The sequence below is a fragment of the Physcomitrium patens genome, chromosome 26, assembly GCF_059467195.1.
Source record: "Physcomitrium patens ecotype Gransden chromosome 26, ASM5946719v1, whole genome shotgun sequence".
NCBI classification, from domain to species: Eukaryota; Viridiplantae; Streptophyta; class Bryopsida; order Funariales; family Funariaceae; genus Physcomitrium; species Physcomitrium patens.
The window spans coordinates 8,864,630-8,884,045 of NC_143435.1; the positions used below are offsets into that span (position 1 = coordinate 8,864,630).

At 38.6% G+C, this 19,416-nt stretch overlaps 3 protein-coding genes across 18 annotated transcripts; 2 read left to right on the forward strand and 1 right to left on the reverse strand.

The window, feature by feature from the left end:
* On the forward strand, positions 1–4,313 carry LOC112277678 (rhomboid-like protein 20). Of its 13 annotated transcripts, none has more exons than XM_024510284.3 (10): positions 1–362; positions 1,065–1,165; positions 1,332–1,472; positions 1,774–1,840; positions 1,961–2,080; positions 2,234–2,394; positions 2,794–2,895; positions 3,084–3,221; positions 3,407–3,462; positions 3,802–4,313. In XM_024510284.3, coding segments are annotated over exons 1-10 (912 nt in total). In that variant the 5' UTR covers positions 1–337; the 3' UTR covers positions 3,803–4,313. The 13 variants fall into 13 exon arrangements, 11 of the variants coding, with proteins under 11 accessions (XP_024366052.1, XP_024366047.1, XP_024366051.1 ...); XR_016501233.1 differs by having other exon boundaries at positions 7–362; positions 3,074–3,221; positions 3,759–4,313; XR_002968457.3 differs by having other exon boundaries at positions 7–362; positions 3,074–3,221.
* Positions 4,314–4,823: 510 nt separating this feature from the next.
* Positions 4,824–12,318, forward strand: LOC112277677 (uncharacterized). 4 transcript variants are annotated; one of them, XM_024510278.3, is made up of 17 exons: positions 4,824–4,962; positions 5,975–6,280; positions 6,523–6,612; positions 6,860–6,921; positions 7,042–7,145; positions 7,380–7,469; positions 7,911–8,033; positions 8,333–8,410; positions 8,517–8,602; positions 8,993–9,041; positions 9,282–9,338; positions 9,942–10,072; positions 10,175–10,258; positions 10,508–10,577; positions 10,773–10,890; positions 11,071–11,273; positions 11,468–12,318. In XM_024510278.3, exons 2-17 carry the CDS (start codon positions 6,015–6,017, stop codon positions 11,975–11,977), a joined length of 2,121 nt encoding a protein of 706 aa, XP_024366046.1. In that variant the 5' UTR covers positions 4,824–4,962; positions 5,975–6,014; the 3' UTR covers positions 11,978–12,318. The 4 variants fall into 4 exon arrangements, with proteins under 4 accessions (XP_024366046.1, XP_024366045.1, XP_024366043.1 ...); XM_024510277.3 differs by lacking the exon at positions 4,824–4,962 and adding an exon at positions 5,119–5,238; XM_024510275.3 differs by lacking the exon at positions 4,824–4,962 and adding an exon at positions 5,123–5,349.
* A 2,253-nt stretch (positions 12,319–14,571) lies between these two features.
* On the reverse strand, positions 14,572–18,616 carry LOC112277675 (uncharacterized). Its single transcript, XM_073531777.2, has 9 exons — positions 17,999–18,616; positions 17,029–17,156; positions 16,788–16,859; positions 16,417–16,550; positions 16,030–16,144; positions 15,762–15,842; positions 15,281–15,410; positions 15,089–15,172; positions 14,572–14,908 (listed from the first exon to the last, which is right to left on the reverse strand). Exons 1-9 carry the CDS (start codon positions 18,321–18,323, stop codon positions 14,865–14,867), a joined length of 1,113 nt encoding a protein of 370 aa, XP_073387878.1. The 5' UTR covers positions 18,324–18,616; the 3' UTR covers positions 14,572–14,864.
* Positions 18,617–19,416: the final 800 nt, after the last annotated feature.

A 19,416-nucleotide genomic window follows, 5' to 3' on the forward strand; every position in this document is an offset into this window, starting at 1 on the left:
CGTTTCTGTGAGGCAGTGTCGCAATCGCTCCAAATTAGTCCCATTTCATCTTCCATTGCCGATTGATCCCTTTTCACAGATTCCGGTGGTTATTGTCTTGTCCTTGCGGGTGTACGTGTGTGAGCGTGTGTTTTTTTTTTTCTTTTTTTTTTTCTTTTTTTTCTTTTCTGGTAGAGTTTCGTGCTGGGACGAGGAAGATTGGTTTTAGAGTTGTGTTTTGCGGTGTTCTTGTTGCCACCGTCTGTGAGGAGGATAGAGTCTTGGGGGTGTACAAGACCCGCCAGAAGAACTGGGGATATATGGTGGAGTTTGGCCGCTACGGTACACGGCGCGCACCATGAACGCAGGAGTCTCTGGATTCAGTAAGAAACGAGCGACGGAGCTCTCTGCGTGGGGTTGCGTTGAGTCGTCTGTGGACAGTGCTTGCTTGGATTGGCTATGCTAATTCACTGCCCTGGATATGTGGCCACTTTCTAGGTTCTCCTTAGGTTGATACATACTGGATTTGAAGTTTTAGAGGCCGTTTTCTAGAGATTGTGGCTCTTGTTCGTCGTATTCCTATCTAGTGCAGCCTTATAGAATGTCGTGCACCTACTACGGCTTAGTAAGCTCACTCCTTGCAGGACCGTTGTTCTTTTCCTCATTTGGACGCATCATGGTCACTTATTATATTCGTTTTTTTACAGATGCATCTGTGTTTAGGGACGGTATAGGTCGGACAGTTTAGGTGCATCCAATTTCTATCTCCAAACAGGAGTCCATAATCACAGGATTAAGGATGATTTTTTTAAGGGATTTTCTTTATAGATTCTAGGTCACCGTGATGTAGATACTACGTTAATCAACATTCCAATGGCTTGTTTTATTGTTCTATTAGCAAGCACTTCCTCGACACAATTATGGGAACCAGTGCCGGACATTAATGAATATATATTTCTCTTGGTTTCGTTTTTAAGACTAAGGGTATGACTTTTCTGGGTCGGGTAACCCTTCTCTTAGGGCGGTATAGCTTTATGACGCTACCCAGGTTGTAATTTGGAAGACCTTTGTGTCATGATGTGCAGAAAACGCTATTGTGACCAAGGGAATCGTGGTGACTTGTGGATTAGTATCCTTGGTATTAGCAGCTCGAGGAGATGCAAAGGCTTATAATCTTTCATATCAGGTACGTTTCTCTAAGAAAAATCGTGGATCTCGTACGAAGTTCATCTTACTGTGAAATGTTCTAGGTTCTGAATATTAGAAATTGGTTCTCCTATTCTTTTATTCACACTGCAAGAGTTTTTTCTCCGCTGACAGTTTCATTTTCTCAATCATCGTGTTTGCACAAGAAAATCGCGCAGCGACTGGAATTATGGCGGTTAGTAGTATCACCTCTGGTATTCACATCGTTACCAGAGCTTTTATTTGGGCTTTATCTTCTATACTTCTTCCGAGTTTTCGAGAGACAAGCTGGGTCGATTAAATACTTGGTTTGTCCCCCTTGCCTTCTGCTCTTTTAAGGCTATTAATGCTAAGTTGTGTTCATGCAAGTTCTAGTGTAAGCCGTTTGTCCTAAAAATAAGATAGAGGCGAGAGTATGTTAGTAGTAGGATGACTATTCTTAGATATCTTGAGCACCATTTGTTTGCGATTGAACGATATTTTCAAATACATTGATCGTCTTCCTTGAACTGATTATCCAGAAGCGGAATGATTTGTATTTGTGCATGGATTACATTTCAGAGTAGGTCTTTGAGACGCACTCATCCTTTATAAACCTTCTTTTGGCAGTTCTTCGTGTTTTTTACAACAAGTGTATCGACATTCTTGGAGCTCGTTTTTTTATTTACCTTAAAAGGTATTGTGTCCGGCGATCTATTTCTATTCTGTTTTATTCATGTATCATTCTTGGTAGAACACCATTTATTCAGCGAAAGTTATGTAGATTAAAGTTACGCCAATGGTTCTTGGGCACCAGGCATGTTTCGAGACGGTTATTTTGGCTACGGTCCTCCTCGTGTTGAGGATGGTCCCCGGGTTTCTGGGAAAGGCGGCGACTGGAGATTATTTCCAGCCTCACTGAGTTGGTTTAGTGACGGTAAGCTATCAGGTCATTGTTAGTAGTTTTCTTCACTAGCAGCGTAATGCATTGCCCATACTGCATTGTGTCACTGAGTTTTGGAATTCCTTCCTTTGTACGTAGATGGATAAGAATCTTTATTTGACACCATTTGTTTGTGGGTGGAAGCAGATTCATCATTCATCTCAAGCATCAGATTAAATTCTGGTCCTACAGGCTTGATATTTTCGTCTTTTGTGTTATTTTTCTTTGACGTTCCTGTTTCAATACGTTTTAAGCTCCTTGGGATCAAAGTATCTGAGAAGTCCTTCGTTTATTTGATCGGTCTTCAGGTTAGTAGTTTACCTTTTGCCTCCGTCTCAATCGTTGGACTCAAAAGCAGAAGCATAAAAGCGAAATGGTCGTACCAATCGTTGGATTCTAAATTATAATGTTCATACAGCAGAAGAGTTTACCTCCTAGAGTGTTGTAAAGATTGTGAGGTTATATGATTATTTAGGCAACTTAAGAGTTGATTTTTTTTTTTTTTTTTTTTTTTTTTTTTTTTTCTCATGGCTGCAGGGCATTTCAGCAAACGCAACTTGAGTGTTTTCTTTTTGAAAATTTTTAGCACCTAGTTCGTGGATATATTTGGTTTATCAATGCTTGTTATCATTTTTTGAGATGCTTTTTGATTTATCCGTTGATATTGGTTAAATTATTTCAGTTAACAAGTGTCCTTGTACTTGCAGCTTTTACTGTGGTCAAGGATGCACTCCATGATACCTGGAATTTGCGGAATAATTGCTGGGTTTATCTATAGATGTGATCTGGGCGGAATACAGGAAATAGGGGTATGAATTCTTTTCCTTCTTATGGGTCGGAGTAAAGTCTCTGGAAACTATTCACTGAAATTTTATCGATGTCTGCTGCTCAAGAAAGAGTGGATATTTTGTGATACTAGGCTTTTGTTAGTTCGCATTCTGCTCATTTGTGTGTCTATTATTGTGCCCAGAAATTCACATGACATAGGCGTGTGCAGTTTTCGTCAGGCGCCTTCAGGCGAATGGCATGGAGAGTGTCACCTTTCTTTTCAGGAATTTCTTCAGAGATGGCTTCAAGAATGAACAACAACAGAGCATCGGAGCCTGTTAATGAACCCACTAACAGGCCTCAAGAGGTGAGTTGCTTTAGCTACTTTTACTAGCGTTTGTCTTCACTGAGTCGATCATGTGCTATCATTTATCAAATGAATTGCATGATTCTTTACGCATGCGTGTCAAGTTATGCCATTTTGAAATGGTGCGAATGGTACAGTCATATCTTGATTAGTCGGCGCAACTACCTGTCTTTGAAAATTTGCAGAACAAATTCTGCAATTCTAATCTTCAAGATCTACTGCAAACGGTCACCTGCATCTGGTCTCGCTCCTTACTGCCTCCTAGTTGGCTATTTTGTCGATGAGTGTGCACTGTACAATTTGCGACTAGTTAGTGGCAATGTTTATGCCTTCTTCTGGTTTGATTTCTTGTTGTTCCAAGTACGGTGGAGTTTTTGGAGTTCCCTGCTCATCTTTTGAAAGGTCGTTTTAGTCCAATGTGTGTTGGGCAATGTACATCTAGAATAGAATCGGTTAGGTACACATTTGGAAGAATTTAAGATAGATAGGTTAGTTGCAAATGTGTTACGAATTGTAATGTGTGAACTACATGTGCAGATGAATGAGCTATATGGTTACCTTCGGCCTGGTTGGAATGCAGAACGATATGCCAGTTCGCGCAGAAAGAATTTTCGAGTTGATGGCTCAGGGTCACAGTCAAAAGGACGCAACCATGGCACTAATGCTCTGCCATAATGACTCAAGAGCAGCCCATGACTATCTGACGAGGAAATGATCGCTAGGTCGAAATCCGTAAGAGAAAAAAACTAGAGACAGGTCTGGAAGTATAGTCAAGTTTATCTTAGTGTACATTACAATTTATTGAAGAGTGTGAGCACCACCTGAGGACCTAGCAAGTATATATTTTTAGTTATGAAATGTTTGCTGCAGTTAGATGTTGCTGATTTAGACGAAGATCTTTTTCCCGCTCTCCACATGGAGTCTATGGTTGTATCTTGCTGCAAGGATGAAACCGGTGACTTTCCCAAGGTTCGAACAGCTTCTAAAACACGTTTTTCGAAGCTGGGTGTAACCAAAGAGAGTCTCTAGTTCAATCACCCTTTTTTTCGCTAAAGAGAACCCAAGCGTCTTGTACCTTTCATGCTTACAAAATCTCTGTTCTGGCTACGGTTGATTGGATTTGTTACTCGTGTATGTGAAGCAAAACGCATATTCACCAACTTAATTCCATACTCATCTCCAAACATGTCTTTGCATAAGAACCTTTACAACACATACTCATTCTACACAGCACGCTCTCCGTTATCGCGGTTGGTTGGGGATCATCTATCGAAGCACGGATGGTGCAAGCGACGTTGTCAGGGCGGTGTGTCGTTGAATAATCTTCACGGAGGAGAAAGGTTCCAAGGTCATCCATGTCAAAGGCTGATTCTTCGGCGGTGGCTTGCTTCTCGGACCTGCGCGATTCCGCAGAAGAACAGGTACCGATTATGACATCTGCATCCTCCACATTGAGCGACCAACTAACAGGATGTCCCCCGTGCCAGATTGAAAGCTGTCCCTGTTCCTCAGGAAATATCGCAACGCGATGTTGCCAAGTTGACTGCAGAAATGGTATTTTTTTTTTACTAACCGGATGCAATTTTTCCCGCCACTGGGGCAACCCTACACCTTTTCGTTGCTCCCGATTCTGCGATGCTACCTCTGCGGCGCTTATGAGCGATTGACGACACTTTTCGCCATGTAACCGACATACTCAATCCATTTGTTCGGTGGAAGCTGCCGCCTCTGTGGACTCAAGGTAAAGGAAAAAAAAACAGTGAGTCACTTTTACAGCGTCGATGTGTTCGCTGTCTTAACATTGTTGGAATCGAAGGAGGATGAGCGCCCAGCTGGCCGGATCGGATCGGGTTTCGCTGGTAGGAAACGCGGCATTGCTTCGCCCGGCAGATTGTGCCTCGGTCCTCCCTGATCTATGGTCTACCGCAGACGGACGGGGACGGCTCTGAAGCAATTAGTGCGTGGGAATTGCGTCCATGGGACTAGTGAGGGTTTTGAACGTTGCCGTCGAGTTTCGGTAACGTTTTGGCGCTTGTTGTGCACTCTAATGACGTAACTTGTTAAGGTTTGTGCAAAAACGGACGACGTTTGCAACGCGATTATGTCAATTTCAATATGTAGAATTCTGGTGCGTGAAATGGAACCGTTGCTAGTTCTGTTTAGCTGGAACAGATCTCGCGATTATGTTTTGTGTTGTTTTATCTAGGGGTGCAGAATTTGTTTTCTGCTTTTTGAAGCAACCTGGGAAGGCATTCACTACTGGTAGTCTTCGTGGTTGTGTAATAAGTGTAGAATTCGAAGCATTGACGGGATTGTAATTGTATCGATCTCGTGATTGGCTTCAGCGAAGAAGTCATTCTTTTTTTGTGGTATGCGTATTGCGTGATCGGGACGAGCCGCGCATATAAATTCGCGGCATCAGTTCGTGAAAATTTACATTCGTTCTGTGGGATGCTGTGATTATTGAAATTATGCATCGAGTTAGCTCTCTTTCATGTCTGTTGCGAATTGGTCCATGCTTTTCCGCAATTCTGGACGTGGTATTACCTTGATCATTTGGTTAGAGGATTGCATTCTGGTACAATTCTTATTGGCTTGATAGTTATGAATGTTCAATCTAGCTGAAAACTGGAAACACGGTACATTTTTCACGACTCAATTTGATATTGCAAGGACTGATGATCTATTCATTTTCTACATAATTGAGCATTTGTAAGAAACTGACCACGATAAATGTATACGTGATTGTGCAGCTAGTCAGTAGCGACTGATGTTAATAAGTGGAAGCTCAGCATGATGTATACCTGGGAGTGGAATATAGTAGAATGGCCGAATTTAGGTTTTGTTACGTTGGTGGAAACTGCTTTGTTAGTGCCACTCTGGGAATACCTGATTCTTGCGTTGCTTTTGGCCTCAATTTGGCTGTATTATATTCTAGATTTCCATTTCGTGGATGATCTTTTACATGGCTTCAGAGGCGAAGTTCCTCGGCTTCATTTCAGCTCAGCATCTTATCTAACGTCAGAAGTTTTGGCGACGTGCAAAATATTGAAGCAGAGGTACAGTGTAGTTTTAGTTCTTTTTGTAGTTGCTGTAAGCACACTGGTTTATCCAGCACGACGCGTCAATGTTGCGGAATCTCAATCGATGTTTGTATCATTTGGCGGTTTCTGGTTTGTACTTCTAGCGGCTATTCTAGTGATCAAGCCATGAATTGAGTTAGCTGTGCAACATTTCATTTCTTCGCAGTTCTAGCCTTTTAAACACTTGCTTGTACCGATTTTTCTGAAAAAATGCATAGGTATTTTGCCACCCCATGGCTAAGCAGCCCACATCTTCAAACCATGTTTCTTCATTTCAACGGCAATCCGCCTCCTGTCAAGTACCACCGGTGAGTACATAGATCATGTCGTTCTGCAAATTTTATTTTATGTCTAATTAAAGTGAATCCAACTAAAACTGCCTGTCTTAAGCGTTCTGATTTGCCGCATATCGAGCACACATCGATATCGGATGTAGTTTTATTCATAATTATCAAACAGTTCACATATTAGCGCTCGGCATAGTCGTTTTCTAGTTCAGAGTTAACGTCTCTTTGCATTTGTTTGAAGTTTCATCGCTTGTCTTTGACGTGGCAGACAGATCTATGTGACCCCTGATAAAGGGACGATTGCTCTGGACTGGGTTAAACATCCCCTCAGTAAGTATTGCTGCCTAATCCATACACTTTTCTATTACCTGATCGAAGCCTGTACAAGAGTGCAAGCTTGCTCCATGTATTTCGCTATTATATTAATTTTGGAAATTTGTTTGATCGCAGATGACGATAAGGGTTACGTCGACATCAATCAGGAGAATGTGGAGATTGATGAATCTCCAATTGTAATAATTATCCCTGGCTTGACAAGTGACTCTGAATCGCCGGTGAGTCAATAGTCTGCATGCACTGCGATAAATAAGCGATAGGATCACACTTTTCTCTGGTCTCACTCAATACATGCAGATTAAATGCGAAGTGTACAACCTTTCATGGTCGATCTTTCTAGGCACCCTACAGCTTATCTCAAGCATTGAGAGACTCGCCTTCGTGGACGTCAACAACGTAGTACCACTTCGCAGTAGCCAAAATCTCTAAGGGAGAGGAATGGGGTTTTGCAGTATATAAAGCATATAGCATATAATTCAGCTATGATGGGATGGAGGACGTTGGTCACAAATCACCGTGGTCTTGGGGGCTTATCTATGACTGTAAGTTTTCCTTTATCTCATAAGATTTTACCGAAAATTCCTATGTTTTAGCGCTCTACTCTTTATCAAGGTATGTCGACGAATTGCGTGTGCTGATGTAATGAGATCCAAAGCACTCTTGCTGTTGCACTTGGTGCCCTTCCTCATATTGGGTTTGCTGTTATGTCAATCACTTTACTCCTGCGGTTTACTGGGATTGAACACAATAATCATTTTCATAAATCAGATGTACTCTTATTGAGCAATTGTCGAGCTATCTATTTTTTTTTTACATGTTTGTGCATATTAAATTGGTACAAAATCCTCGGGTGCTAGGACCTCATCTGTTGATAGGCAAGCTAAGTGAAAACGGATAATTTTACAGGTTCTTAATGTATTAATAGAGCTCAGAGATATTTTTAGTCCGTGACTTATTTATCGGTCTTGCTATGTGTTGTTCAGTCAGATATATTCTACAATGCCGGATGGACTGAGGATCTGCGGAGAATAGTAAATTATGTTCATGGAAAGTATCCAAAAGCACCTATATTTACTATTGGTACAAGCATCGGTGCTAACATACTGGTAACTTTATCTGCCTTTCCATTCTTTTTCTGTATTGAGGTTGTTTTGCAATGACACATCTATTAACAACCTTGATAATTAGCTGATGAGCACGTACAGTTCATGTGATCGTCTTTCGACCAAAAGAATATAGGTTCACCTTCTCCGATTTTCTAGCAGTTTCTTGATTCGAACAACATAATTTGGCTTGATAATCTGGTGCAAATGCTTGTGGTGCAATAGGATGAAGAACCAATAGATAGTTTAGTCCTTCTGGTATTTTCTGAGTTTTTAATCTTGAACAAATATGTTGTTCGTAGGTGAAGTACTTGGGAGAAGAAGGTGATTCTACACCTGTTGGTGCTGCAGCAGCTGTATGCAGTCCATGGGATCTTCTGGTAGGTTTGACCCAATCGACCTGCTAAGGAATCATATGCTACATGTTGAAGGGATACATGCATGTCTTGTTAAACAGCTTCAAAATAAACTCTCTCCGTTTTGCAGGTGGCGGACAGGTTTATAAGTAGAAACAGAATGCAAAGACTATACAACAGAGTCCTGGCTATTGGTTTAGTAGAATATGCCAAGATGTAAGTATCTTAACGTCTGATCTTGGGCCGCATTGATCTGCGTAAAGTTTTCGTGCCGATCTAGCTAACTTCTGGATATGTTAATTTTGTATTTACCGTTATTTGCCATTTAATCATGTATGTCACCCAAAGCTGTGAAGAAACTATGGTTGTTTTCTAGATTATTGAGTGTGCTTTTTGAAAAACTAGAAGGCAATTGTGAGCGTTAGCAGATGAAATGCAATGTATGAAATGTTCTCAAGTTTCATAAAGTTGAATGATGGCATACAGCTTAGCTTATCGTAGTCACGCATTTTTGCAAATATTTGCACTCCAAGTGCCGATTTGCTCAACTTCATCCTAACCGTATTTGTTTTCTTTCTTGTGTTTTTTGACGTCTTTGAACAAAAGACACCAAAGCGTTCTGGCCCGTATTGCAGACTGGAGCTACATTAACAAGGTACAGAATAAGAATGATTTCGGAATTTGTAGTTCAATTCAGCATTTGAGTTCACAACCTGAATACTATGCACTATCTTAAATTTATATAGTGGTGTTGATATCTCTGGTGCCATCCTTCTCTTTTTCATCTATCTTGAATGTTTCATGACTATGGATTTAGCCAGTGTATACAAGTTCTAGACTTTCTAAGTAAATCACTATGTTTTATCATTTAGTTATTCACATCGTCGTAATTCAGAGCAAGACGGTTCGGGATTTTGATCATCATTGTACGCGGCATATCGGCAAGTATGAGGTATGGTCTCATCTTCGACCCAATTAGAAAGCAATTAATTAGTTGACCACAGTTTAAGGTTTTCTCTGTCATCCTGTTCTGGTAGCCTTCCATTGACCATCAACTGTAATAGGATCTTTATGGGCTGATCAACATAGTCATATTACAAAGCGACCCAGTATTACTATTTTGGGTACTAGGAGCTTCATATTTTCGAAAACATGCAGAATGGTATAAAATACTGCTGAACTTTTTGGGTTGCCAATTCTTCATTCCTTCCTGGGTGCTCATTAGAACATGCCAACCTCTTACTAGTCATTGTGATTGAATGATCTTGTAAGTTGGTATCTTCTTTATCAAAACTATTCGGTAGATACTTCATGTATTAAATAGCATGCGGATACCATCGTGAAATTGGAACTTTTGAACTATTTGTAGTATAACAAGATGAGGTATAAAGTGAAGGTTGTGATTTTAGGATTAGATGTCGTTTTCTAGAATGCAATATCAAGTGTTGTAATTCGTCCTTTGATTGAATCCTTTTTAGTCCTTCCGTTTGTTGGTTGCGTTCCCCTGGTTGTCTTTTGCCCTCCCTCACTTATGTTACTGGGAATTATGTTACAGACTGTAGACACATACTATAGGCGTTGCAGTAGTGCTGACTTCTTGATGAAGGTTAGAGTACCTTTGCTCTGCTTCAGCGCCTTGGACGACCCAGTCTGTAGTTCCGAAGCTATACCTTGGGATGAGATTCTGTAAGTGCAATACCTACCGGATTCCATCGTTAAAAGATTCACGTATTTTAGCCCGAATCCGTAGTTCTCTGTGAACGAAGTTGCATTTCCCTTGATGCGCAGTGAAAATCCAAATGTCGCTATGGTAGTTACCAAACATGGAGGTCATCTTGCATACTTCGAAGGTTTCACAGGCCGGACAATTTGGTATCCTCCTTTCTCTGTTAACGGCCTTTTAATTTCAAAAATACCTCTGTGATCCTTCACAAATTGGGTGGCTGTCATATGTTTTACTATCATCATTCTGAGTCTGTTAAAGGCTTTGGAGTTGCATATCTTTCACCAATAGACGTGCTCTTCTTCGGAATTGGCTGCTCAAAGTTTTTTATTTTTTTATTTTTTTTATCTTTATTTTTTTGTGTCTTTGTCTTTGTTTTTGTTTTTAATCCTGTGCAGGTGGACTCGTGCCTTGATAGAATTCATGACCATCATGATACCGAGTAATCTAATGCACACACCACAGAAGGTAGACCTGAACTGTTCTGAGCTGGATTAGATGAAAATGTAACTTTCCTTAGATACTTACGTGACTTGAACAATCATAATAGTCTTTGTTGGTACATCGCAGGTTTTCCTGATTCCGTTTCAAGTTTTGTAAAGGAATTGAAGCTAAAATACGGTGGTGATTTGTATGATTTTAACGGAATATGCTGGTTTGTAGGTTTCCGAGGATGAAAAAAAGTTTGACTTAAATGTTTGCAATGGCCCGTACGTAAATGTTTCAAGTAGCGGCCTTGTGGCAGCCGAAGACCTGAAACCACCAAACTTAGCGAATCTAGGTATATCATGCCAAGAGTTAATGGCGTAGTATCTCACATTATCGTTACCTTGAATCATTAATGCGGACAAGAACCAGTCTTACCAGCAAACTCAGGATTAAAGACAAGTTTGAATTTCTTTTTGATTGCGATAAATTATGACAAATTCTAGCTCTAATTTAACATAATTTTGGAACACAGGCCAGGAGGGCAACTTCAACGAGAGTGATATCATAGTGGAGAGGAAAGGTAGTGCGGACAATAAATTGCCAGACGATGTTTACATTTCTAGGGATTTCGGAGACGAAGACGGATCTTTGCAGCAGACATCAGTCACCCTTTCCTTTAAAGACAATACTGAAATCTCGTCGTTACATTCAGCCTTGTTACAACTACAAAAACAGGTCAGTTTTTACTAAATTTTCATGTGCTCTGTTAGCACTCATAATAATAGCTTCAATTTTACAAATCTGACTGAGCGTTTTCTACCTGTTCAAGAGAATAGTGTAGAGAACCGCTTCAGGTAACTAAATCTAATTGCATTTCCTGGGTTTGTTTTTTTTTTTTCCAGAAACTGATACTGCTTTGAATGTTGTAGTTGCAAGCTTTACCTCCAGTTGCGCAGCAGTCCCAGTGTGAGAGTCGCGGCTGTAGAGCAGACCAACATGATGCTGAGGTCAACTCCAAACATTCTACTCTTCGAGCTTTGCGGGATTGTGCAATTCAGGCTACCGAAATTCCTAAAAGTCCAGCTTTAAGGTCTCCATTGATAAATCGCAGAGAAATTGTAACGAAACGGGCGTTACCAGACAAATGTTACCACAGGTTTAATATGAAGGATTCCAAATTCGGCAGTGGTACTTTGAGTTCCCCTTCAAATCGTGTAATTGCAGAGAAGAGTACTCCTGTAGGCAATGGCGAGCAGAAGTCGGAGCTGAGAGCGTCAAATTTTCCAGGTTATACGTGGTTAGCAGCTCAACACAGAAGAACGCTTTGTCTCCTTACCTATATAGCGTTGGTGACAACTTGCCCTTGGCTAGGAACAGCAGTTTTCCTTTGGTGGCGTCGGAAAGCTGTTAACATCACAACCCGCATGCTGAGGTTCTAGTTTGCCAGGAAATTACAACTGAATTGGGTCATGGCATTAGTCAGAGATCAAGATTTATTCGTCGGTTTTGATTATCACTCAGAACCATTGGGCTGTAGAAGGCTGTGCACAATAAAAATAGGTTCATTGACAGGTACACGTACCTACTGGAGGTGAACAACCACAGCCACTACCTGAATCTTAGAAATGCTGAATGCATTACACTATCTAAAATCATTATGCCTAGTTCCTTCATTATAGAAATTGTGATGCTATTTGAACGACATTGTTCCCTAAGAAAAGTTCTTAACATGGTGAACATTCTTCATATTTAAGAAACCGAGAAGAATGGTTTTTGTTTCTTTTTTTCTTTTTTGTGCCGTTAAATATATTTTCTATCTTTGGCATAATCAATATTACGCATAACTTTCCTTGGTTTTTCTTGAACAGTTATCTGAAACGTGACGAAATCATCTAACTTTCACCACCACAGTTGGGTTCCCATGTTTTGCTTAATGTTGTGAATCAATTTGTAGTGCAATAAAGTAGTAAGCTTGTAAATTAATTAACTAATTGTTCAAGTAGAGTGCTGCCCGTTGTTATGTCGATGGATTCAATCCTAGAGATTTCTAAGAGATTGGATTGGTGAGCTAGATTATGTGAAGATTGTTTTAGCTGAAAGCAGACCCTCAAAATCCAGGTTATGCAATGCATGTTGAATAGTTGTTTTTTTTCATCACCTTGAAAAGCTGATGAAAGAAAAACAGTTGTAATTTTTAAAAGTGCGAATACAATAGGAATTGGACAAGATGGTGGATCTAGTAATAAATTCGGCACTAAATTTTAAGAAAAGATTCAAAATTTTGTCCATGTAAAGCCAAAAATTTATGAGGAATGAAGAATGTCAGAATGTATGTGATTGTGGAAAGATTTATTTCATTAGAATTGAGAAGTGGGTTCTTGATAATATCATACTGTCAAATCAATGCAAAATTTAATTGTATTAATCTGGTTTTGAATCGATACTAAAAATGAATTAAAATAATATAGAGCTAGTAAAACTTAGTTACCATGTTATCTTGTGTTTAACAACTAAGGTGATTTTTAGAATTGTATCAATCTTAATCTTCTAACTAAATACTAAAAGCTCATTTAATGATTAAATTTTATGCCAAGAAATTGACAACAAAACTGCATATGTGTATGTATGTATGTATGTATGTATTATAAAATACTACATTGTCATTGTATGTGTGTATATATATATTTACACATACAAACATACATACACATACTATTATCAAATTAAGCTAGTACTACATGTCATGAAGAAATTACTTTGCAGACTAAATAAAGAAATGTGTATTATGATTAAATTAGGATTCCAAGAAAAAAAATTTCAATTCTTTCAATATTGTTTTTTTATAAATTAGTGATTATATATATATATATATATATATATATATACTTATTTTTTTCTCATAAAAACATGACATGATTAATAAATTTTAAAACTTATGATGTTAATTTCAAAAAATATAAATACATTTAATTTTGCTTGTATGTTAGGAAAAATTCGTAGATGTTTTAGATAACAAATTCAAAACCAAAGACATCATGTTGAAACTATCATTCTGGCATATACTAACAGCAAATGTAAATCAATTTTTTGTGCTTAATGCATAAAATTGGCTTGCAAATCTCATGTATAAAAAGAAAAAAGTGTTATAAACTTTTAAGACTATTATGATGATTGGTATTATTAGTAATGATTATTTTTTACTTGGTATTAAAAAAATTATGGTTTAACTAATAACTTTATATACATAATTGTTAGAGTAATTATTTGTATACTTCGATTTACTAATTTAATAATAATGATTTTTTTAATTGCATTATTTTATCATATCTGATTCAGTAACGATATCAATCGTTAAAATGGAAATGACACGTGTATCATGTCTTCTATAGAAATCAAAGTAATTGCTTAGAAATCCAAATTAACATTAATAATTTTTGTTCATTCTTAATACTAACCGTCAAAAGAAGAATTGATGTTATATAGTTCATACAAAGTTTATTACTTTTTTATATTAAATGTATTAAGAAAAAATTAGTATTAACATGTGGTTGTATAAAAATGGTTAACAAAGCTTGTAAAGCAAAATATTTATGACCTTTAAAAAACAATTAGAACCTTGCCATTAAAATAATTGTGATTGTATTTATAAACATATTTAGTAGAAGAACAACTAATTAAAAAATATATACATATATACATTTTGTGATAACCTAAATTCCATTCCTTAAAAAACGTATGTATATATATATATCAAAATGTACATATGTATATAGAGATGATACTCAAATTAAGTATACAAAAATTATATATTTTTACTTTTGATGCTTCTGTAACATCAACGACATTTGTTGTTACAACTAAATGATAATAAACACATATATATAAATTATTTAACTCAACAATAAATTATTATTAAAAGTCACTGGAAAAATACAACCTAGTGTCTCGGACATGAGGTTCGAATCCATCAGATTCACATGGAAACATGCGGCAGTAAACACCAAGGAATTTCCGCAATTTAAAATTCGACAAATTTTTCAAACTCTCAAAATGTTACTTGCTCTGACCTTGTATCGGTATGAAAATAGAGTTAAGATACATTGCTGTATGCATTTAAAGGGAAGAAAAAATATGACTACTTTCTACAGGATGACCTATGATATACAGTACAGGGCAATTTAAAGGGACACGAGAATGTAATGCATGATTAACACAAGGATCATCTGATAAATATACTGAATTTCTACGAACCCCTCAACCCGTAAGCAACGCATATACGAATTCTCGAAACCGTAGCGGCTGCATGATGAGAGAACAAAACCTTGTCTATCGCTTACTGTCTTTGTTTGGAGTTCGCAAAGTCCCTTCTCCTGTTGAATTGGATTAAAAAACGAGCCATGATAAAGAAGGGAAATTAGTAAAAGAGAAATACATTCGCCCATAGAAATAGTAATTTGAGGGCCGCATCAAACACTCAAAAGAAAGTGCCATATCAATTCCTCTTTGCAATAAATTTCAAGTGTAGCATTTACCGCTTACAGATATATTACCTTGCCACTCCCACACTACTCGGGAATCCCCGTTCACAAGCTTCGGGTACTGATCAATTCGGGAGTCTTCTTGCACCAGCCGCTCTACCTGAACACGTGAAGTAAAGAAAGACAAGTATGCATGATGAATTGCCTTTTTCAATTTTGCGCAGCAGATATGAGCGAAAAATTACACCATCAACATAAAAACACCTACCTCCTTCCAAAGTGTTGCCACTTTCCTCTCGCTTGGCAGTAGTAGGTGATCTCTTAACCGAGAAGCCACAACCCATTTCGTTTCTCCAGAAGAACCCGTAGACCTTTCTTCTAGCACCTCACAGACCTGCATCGACACAACGTAAAGTATTTTTCAGTAACAGAAGATCAGTCATGTTTTTCCCGAAAATACAAGAACCTCAGACTAACTAGTGCATCTACTCAACAGGTTCATTCACAAGTAACCAAAGGAAAAGGTTCAGGGAATTTACTTACGGGGACTGAACTATGATGGAATGTTCATTATTAAATTCTCTATTAACAGCCTAATCCCATCATTATCACATGCAAACCTCAGACTAACTATCGGTATGCGTCACTTTCAAAAACAAAAGGTCCACCGTGTGATATGCTTAAGCTAGACGTCAGCGACTCCAGCGACAAACACGAAAAATGATGAGCATGAAGGGAACTTCACCTGCATATATAATTCTTCTGCTCGAGTCACGAGTCTTCTAGACTGCAGGTATCTGAGGATGTAAACTGAAACAAAAATTACCTGAAATGATCCGGAGCATTAGATATCTCCACAAACTTACAGGAAGTAATTGAACAATCGCCCAGTACTCCAACCAAAGGGTGAACCATAAAAAAATCAAAATATTCTACTTCTAAGCAACTAAATGATACTTCTCACAACCCAATTAAGCATCAGCCTATGAAATTCAAATGTGTTTGACACATACGATGAAACTAGCTATAAAGATGCCATATATGTTGGCTTTGATAAGCTTTCGGATTCTACATCCAATAGGTTGATACGTCAAAGCCAGCGCAATCGGACATCGAAATTCTCTCAACCTGTTATCAACCATCAAAAACTCTGTTAAGCTTCGAACGTTTTAGAATTGCAACGAAAGAACAAGAGTCCTGACAAAGACCTTGAGTTAGATGTTTCTGCACAATCTTGACACTCCGCAAATCCCTAAATGCGGCAAAAAAATGATCGGAAACTACTGAAAAAAGATTGAAAACAATATGAACAATGATGGGAGCCCTAATACAAATAAGTTCCTGAAAAAAGACTTCAGAGCTACTGTTGCTATTGAAGCCGTAAGGGCGGTAGTTCAAACCCAAAATCATCTATGCGGATGTTGAGTTTGTCACGCACTAGCTGCAATGCCTTCTCGTGCACAAGCAACACGTTCTCAGCATCTAGTCCCATTTTCTCTTCCTCGGAAGCATCCCAGATCTGGTGTTCTGGTATCTGTCAATTAGAAAAGCATCAGCCCAGCCTAACGTGATCCAGGCTCACCTTGGAAGGATAAGCAGCTAATCAAGGAAGCAAAGCTCTGCCAAAGAAGGCAACGAAGGAGGAAAAGATCCCAATCCAACTACACAAAGGACATGGTTATCATCAACAGAAAAGTGCTCCTCCAAAACAATGTGCTCTTCTCAACAGCAGATCAAACAGCAGTCAATCATTTCAAGGACTTGGTAATACCCATGAGATGTCCTCATTTCTGCAAAGCGAATCGCCAGAGATCTTACAAACTTTGTTGAGTACAAAATCTGCCTGCATATCATCCGCGTAGAGACATCAACATTGGTGCTCGGTCACTTGAATCCTCTAAACCTAGAAATATGCAGAGCGAGTTTCTCTATATGTACACGATGCATATACCAACTTCAAAATTTAACTCCAAATTTACAGTAAACCTAAAAAAATAGACGGATGCGAATACCAGGTTTTGAGCATTTCGATCAATCTGTTTGTCAGGAACACATAGAGCGCCTTGACGTCGAAAACCTGGAATACAGCGCAATTCTCCGCCCCGACAGATCCCATTTTCAGGGCAAGGTCTGCAATTATCTGCACATAAAGCCTAAAAATATCAGAAAACTTCACAAAAACATTGCATGATAACGCGTTCATACCCATGTAGTCCTTCTCCAATTACCAAAACACCCAGCAGTAAAGAGGGCTCGTTTCATTCACAAATGCCTGCTAAGTTCACCTTAGTTTGAAAATACAAATGTCCAAATCGCGACTAATAATGCAACATGTGGTAGCAAATTCAGGGTGTAACGGAGATTTTTCTGAATAAAATTTTAGTTTTATGGTACTAGGTGTCGAAGCAGCATTAGTGCAATTTAGAATTAGCATTATCGACTAGCATACTATGCAGTAAAAGAACTTGGAATTCATCTGTCAGTGAAACAATGAAAACCAGATGTCGAATGCACATCCATGTCATCACATTTACTACGCGAGATCTTGGGTTCATACCAGGCAAGCCTGTTTACAGCTCGTGTGCCAGAAAATACGTTGTTTCCAACCACTGTTCAAACTTCGACTCAAGGCCTACCTACGCAAACTTAGAGCGCATACTTTTGCACGGTTTCAGTTGGACTAATAAACGATGGTTCAATAATATTGCCTGAAATTTCACCATCGAAAGTGCTTCAATACACCTCAAAGCAGTAGGTCTAGACACCTGACAACGGCATGACGGCAAGTTACATTATATATATATATATATAAACTATGGAAAAATCAAAACTAAGCCACTTTGCGTAAACCCTAAAGCTTCACAGTTCAATGCAAGAAATTCAATAGCGAAGGCCAACCCCTGAAACTCAATTACACGAGTGTATTCCTCAAATTCACTGCAGAAGTTCAAGGCACCAAGTCATGAAAAAAATGGTTTGCACCTCGCAGGGGATCTTGCTGATCATCACAGAACGGCCGGCGCGCTTCCTCAAACCAACCAATAGCTGTAAGAGTCACGTTGTAGACGACCGCGGCAGTAAGCAAGATGGCAATGAGCTGGACGATCTGCTCTTTCAACGATAACGGTGTTCCAGACCGCTTTTTCCCTGAAGAGTGATGCTGTTTCTTCTTGTGCCGCCGGTCCTTATCCGGCTTACCGCTGCTCGTAGGAGTCGACGCCGGCTCGTACTTTGTCTCAAACTTGACCGGCGACGCGTAATGAGACGGCTTGGCGACACACACAGGTGAAGACTGCGGCAGTGGCATGCTTGATGAGGCGCTCTCATCTCCCTCTCCAATTCCAACAGATTTTATCTGGCTCACTCAACCACTTGCTCAAATCCCTCCACAGCTCCGCGCCACAAAAAAAAACCTTCAATACTGAGCAAAACTGCACCAAAATCTCCGAAAATTAGTCCAGGAACCGCGTCAAAAAAAAAAATTGGATAATCTGCTGCTTTTGTGTAAACTCTAACGAAGTCAAAAAATTAGCGACGGCCGAAGAAATTCGATCGATCGAGCGGAGGGGAACTCGATTCCTCGAGCTCAGAGCCCATGTCCTCGGCGATGACAAGTTCCAAGGCTTCTCCGCAACCTCATCCAAATATTGGATGTGGATGAATGAGTTATTGTCGTGATGAAAGTATCATTCGTTTTGGAGGGGAACGCTGGGCGCAGAGATTTCAAAATAATATATTAGTTTCAAAATAATATTATTTCAAAATAATATTATTTTCAAATATTATTTTCAATATATTAGTTTCAAAATAATATTTGAAAATATCGAGGAGTAAGAGAACGTTGTTCTCATGGTGATATGTTTTGTGCAGGAATACGTTTTTTTATTGTATTTCGTATGTTTGTATGAATGTACGCGAAGACGTAATCCGTTGCCCAACTCTTGTTCTATTCTGATGGTTTCATACAGGAAAAGGGAAAACGTCTTTGTATGAGGATGCTTAGCTTTTAATGTGGAGCTTATTTTTAATTATTTCTCATATTTTCATAACCTTTTTATTTAAGACATAAAATCTGATGGCTAATCCACAAAAGAGGTAGTTAATATCTTTATAATACTTTTATAATATTTTTATTCAATAATAAAATCCCCAGACAGAGTATTACTAAGAAGATTATGAATTTCCTTCATTCAATATTCACAAAAAAAGGGGGAGGGGCCAAAACATATAGAAATAAATTTACATGGGTTGTCATTCTTTAGATTGAAAAGAATACAGGACCCATTTAAAATATACGATAAAATTATTGCATAATATATGTATGAATATATATATATATATATATACTTGTCCCTAATGACAATATCTATGTATTTTATTTTACTTTTGTTTAGGGTTTA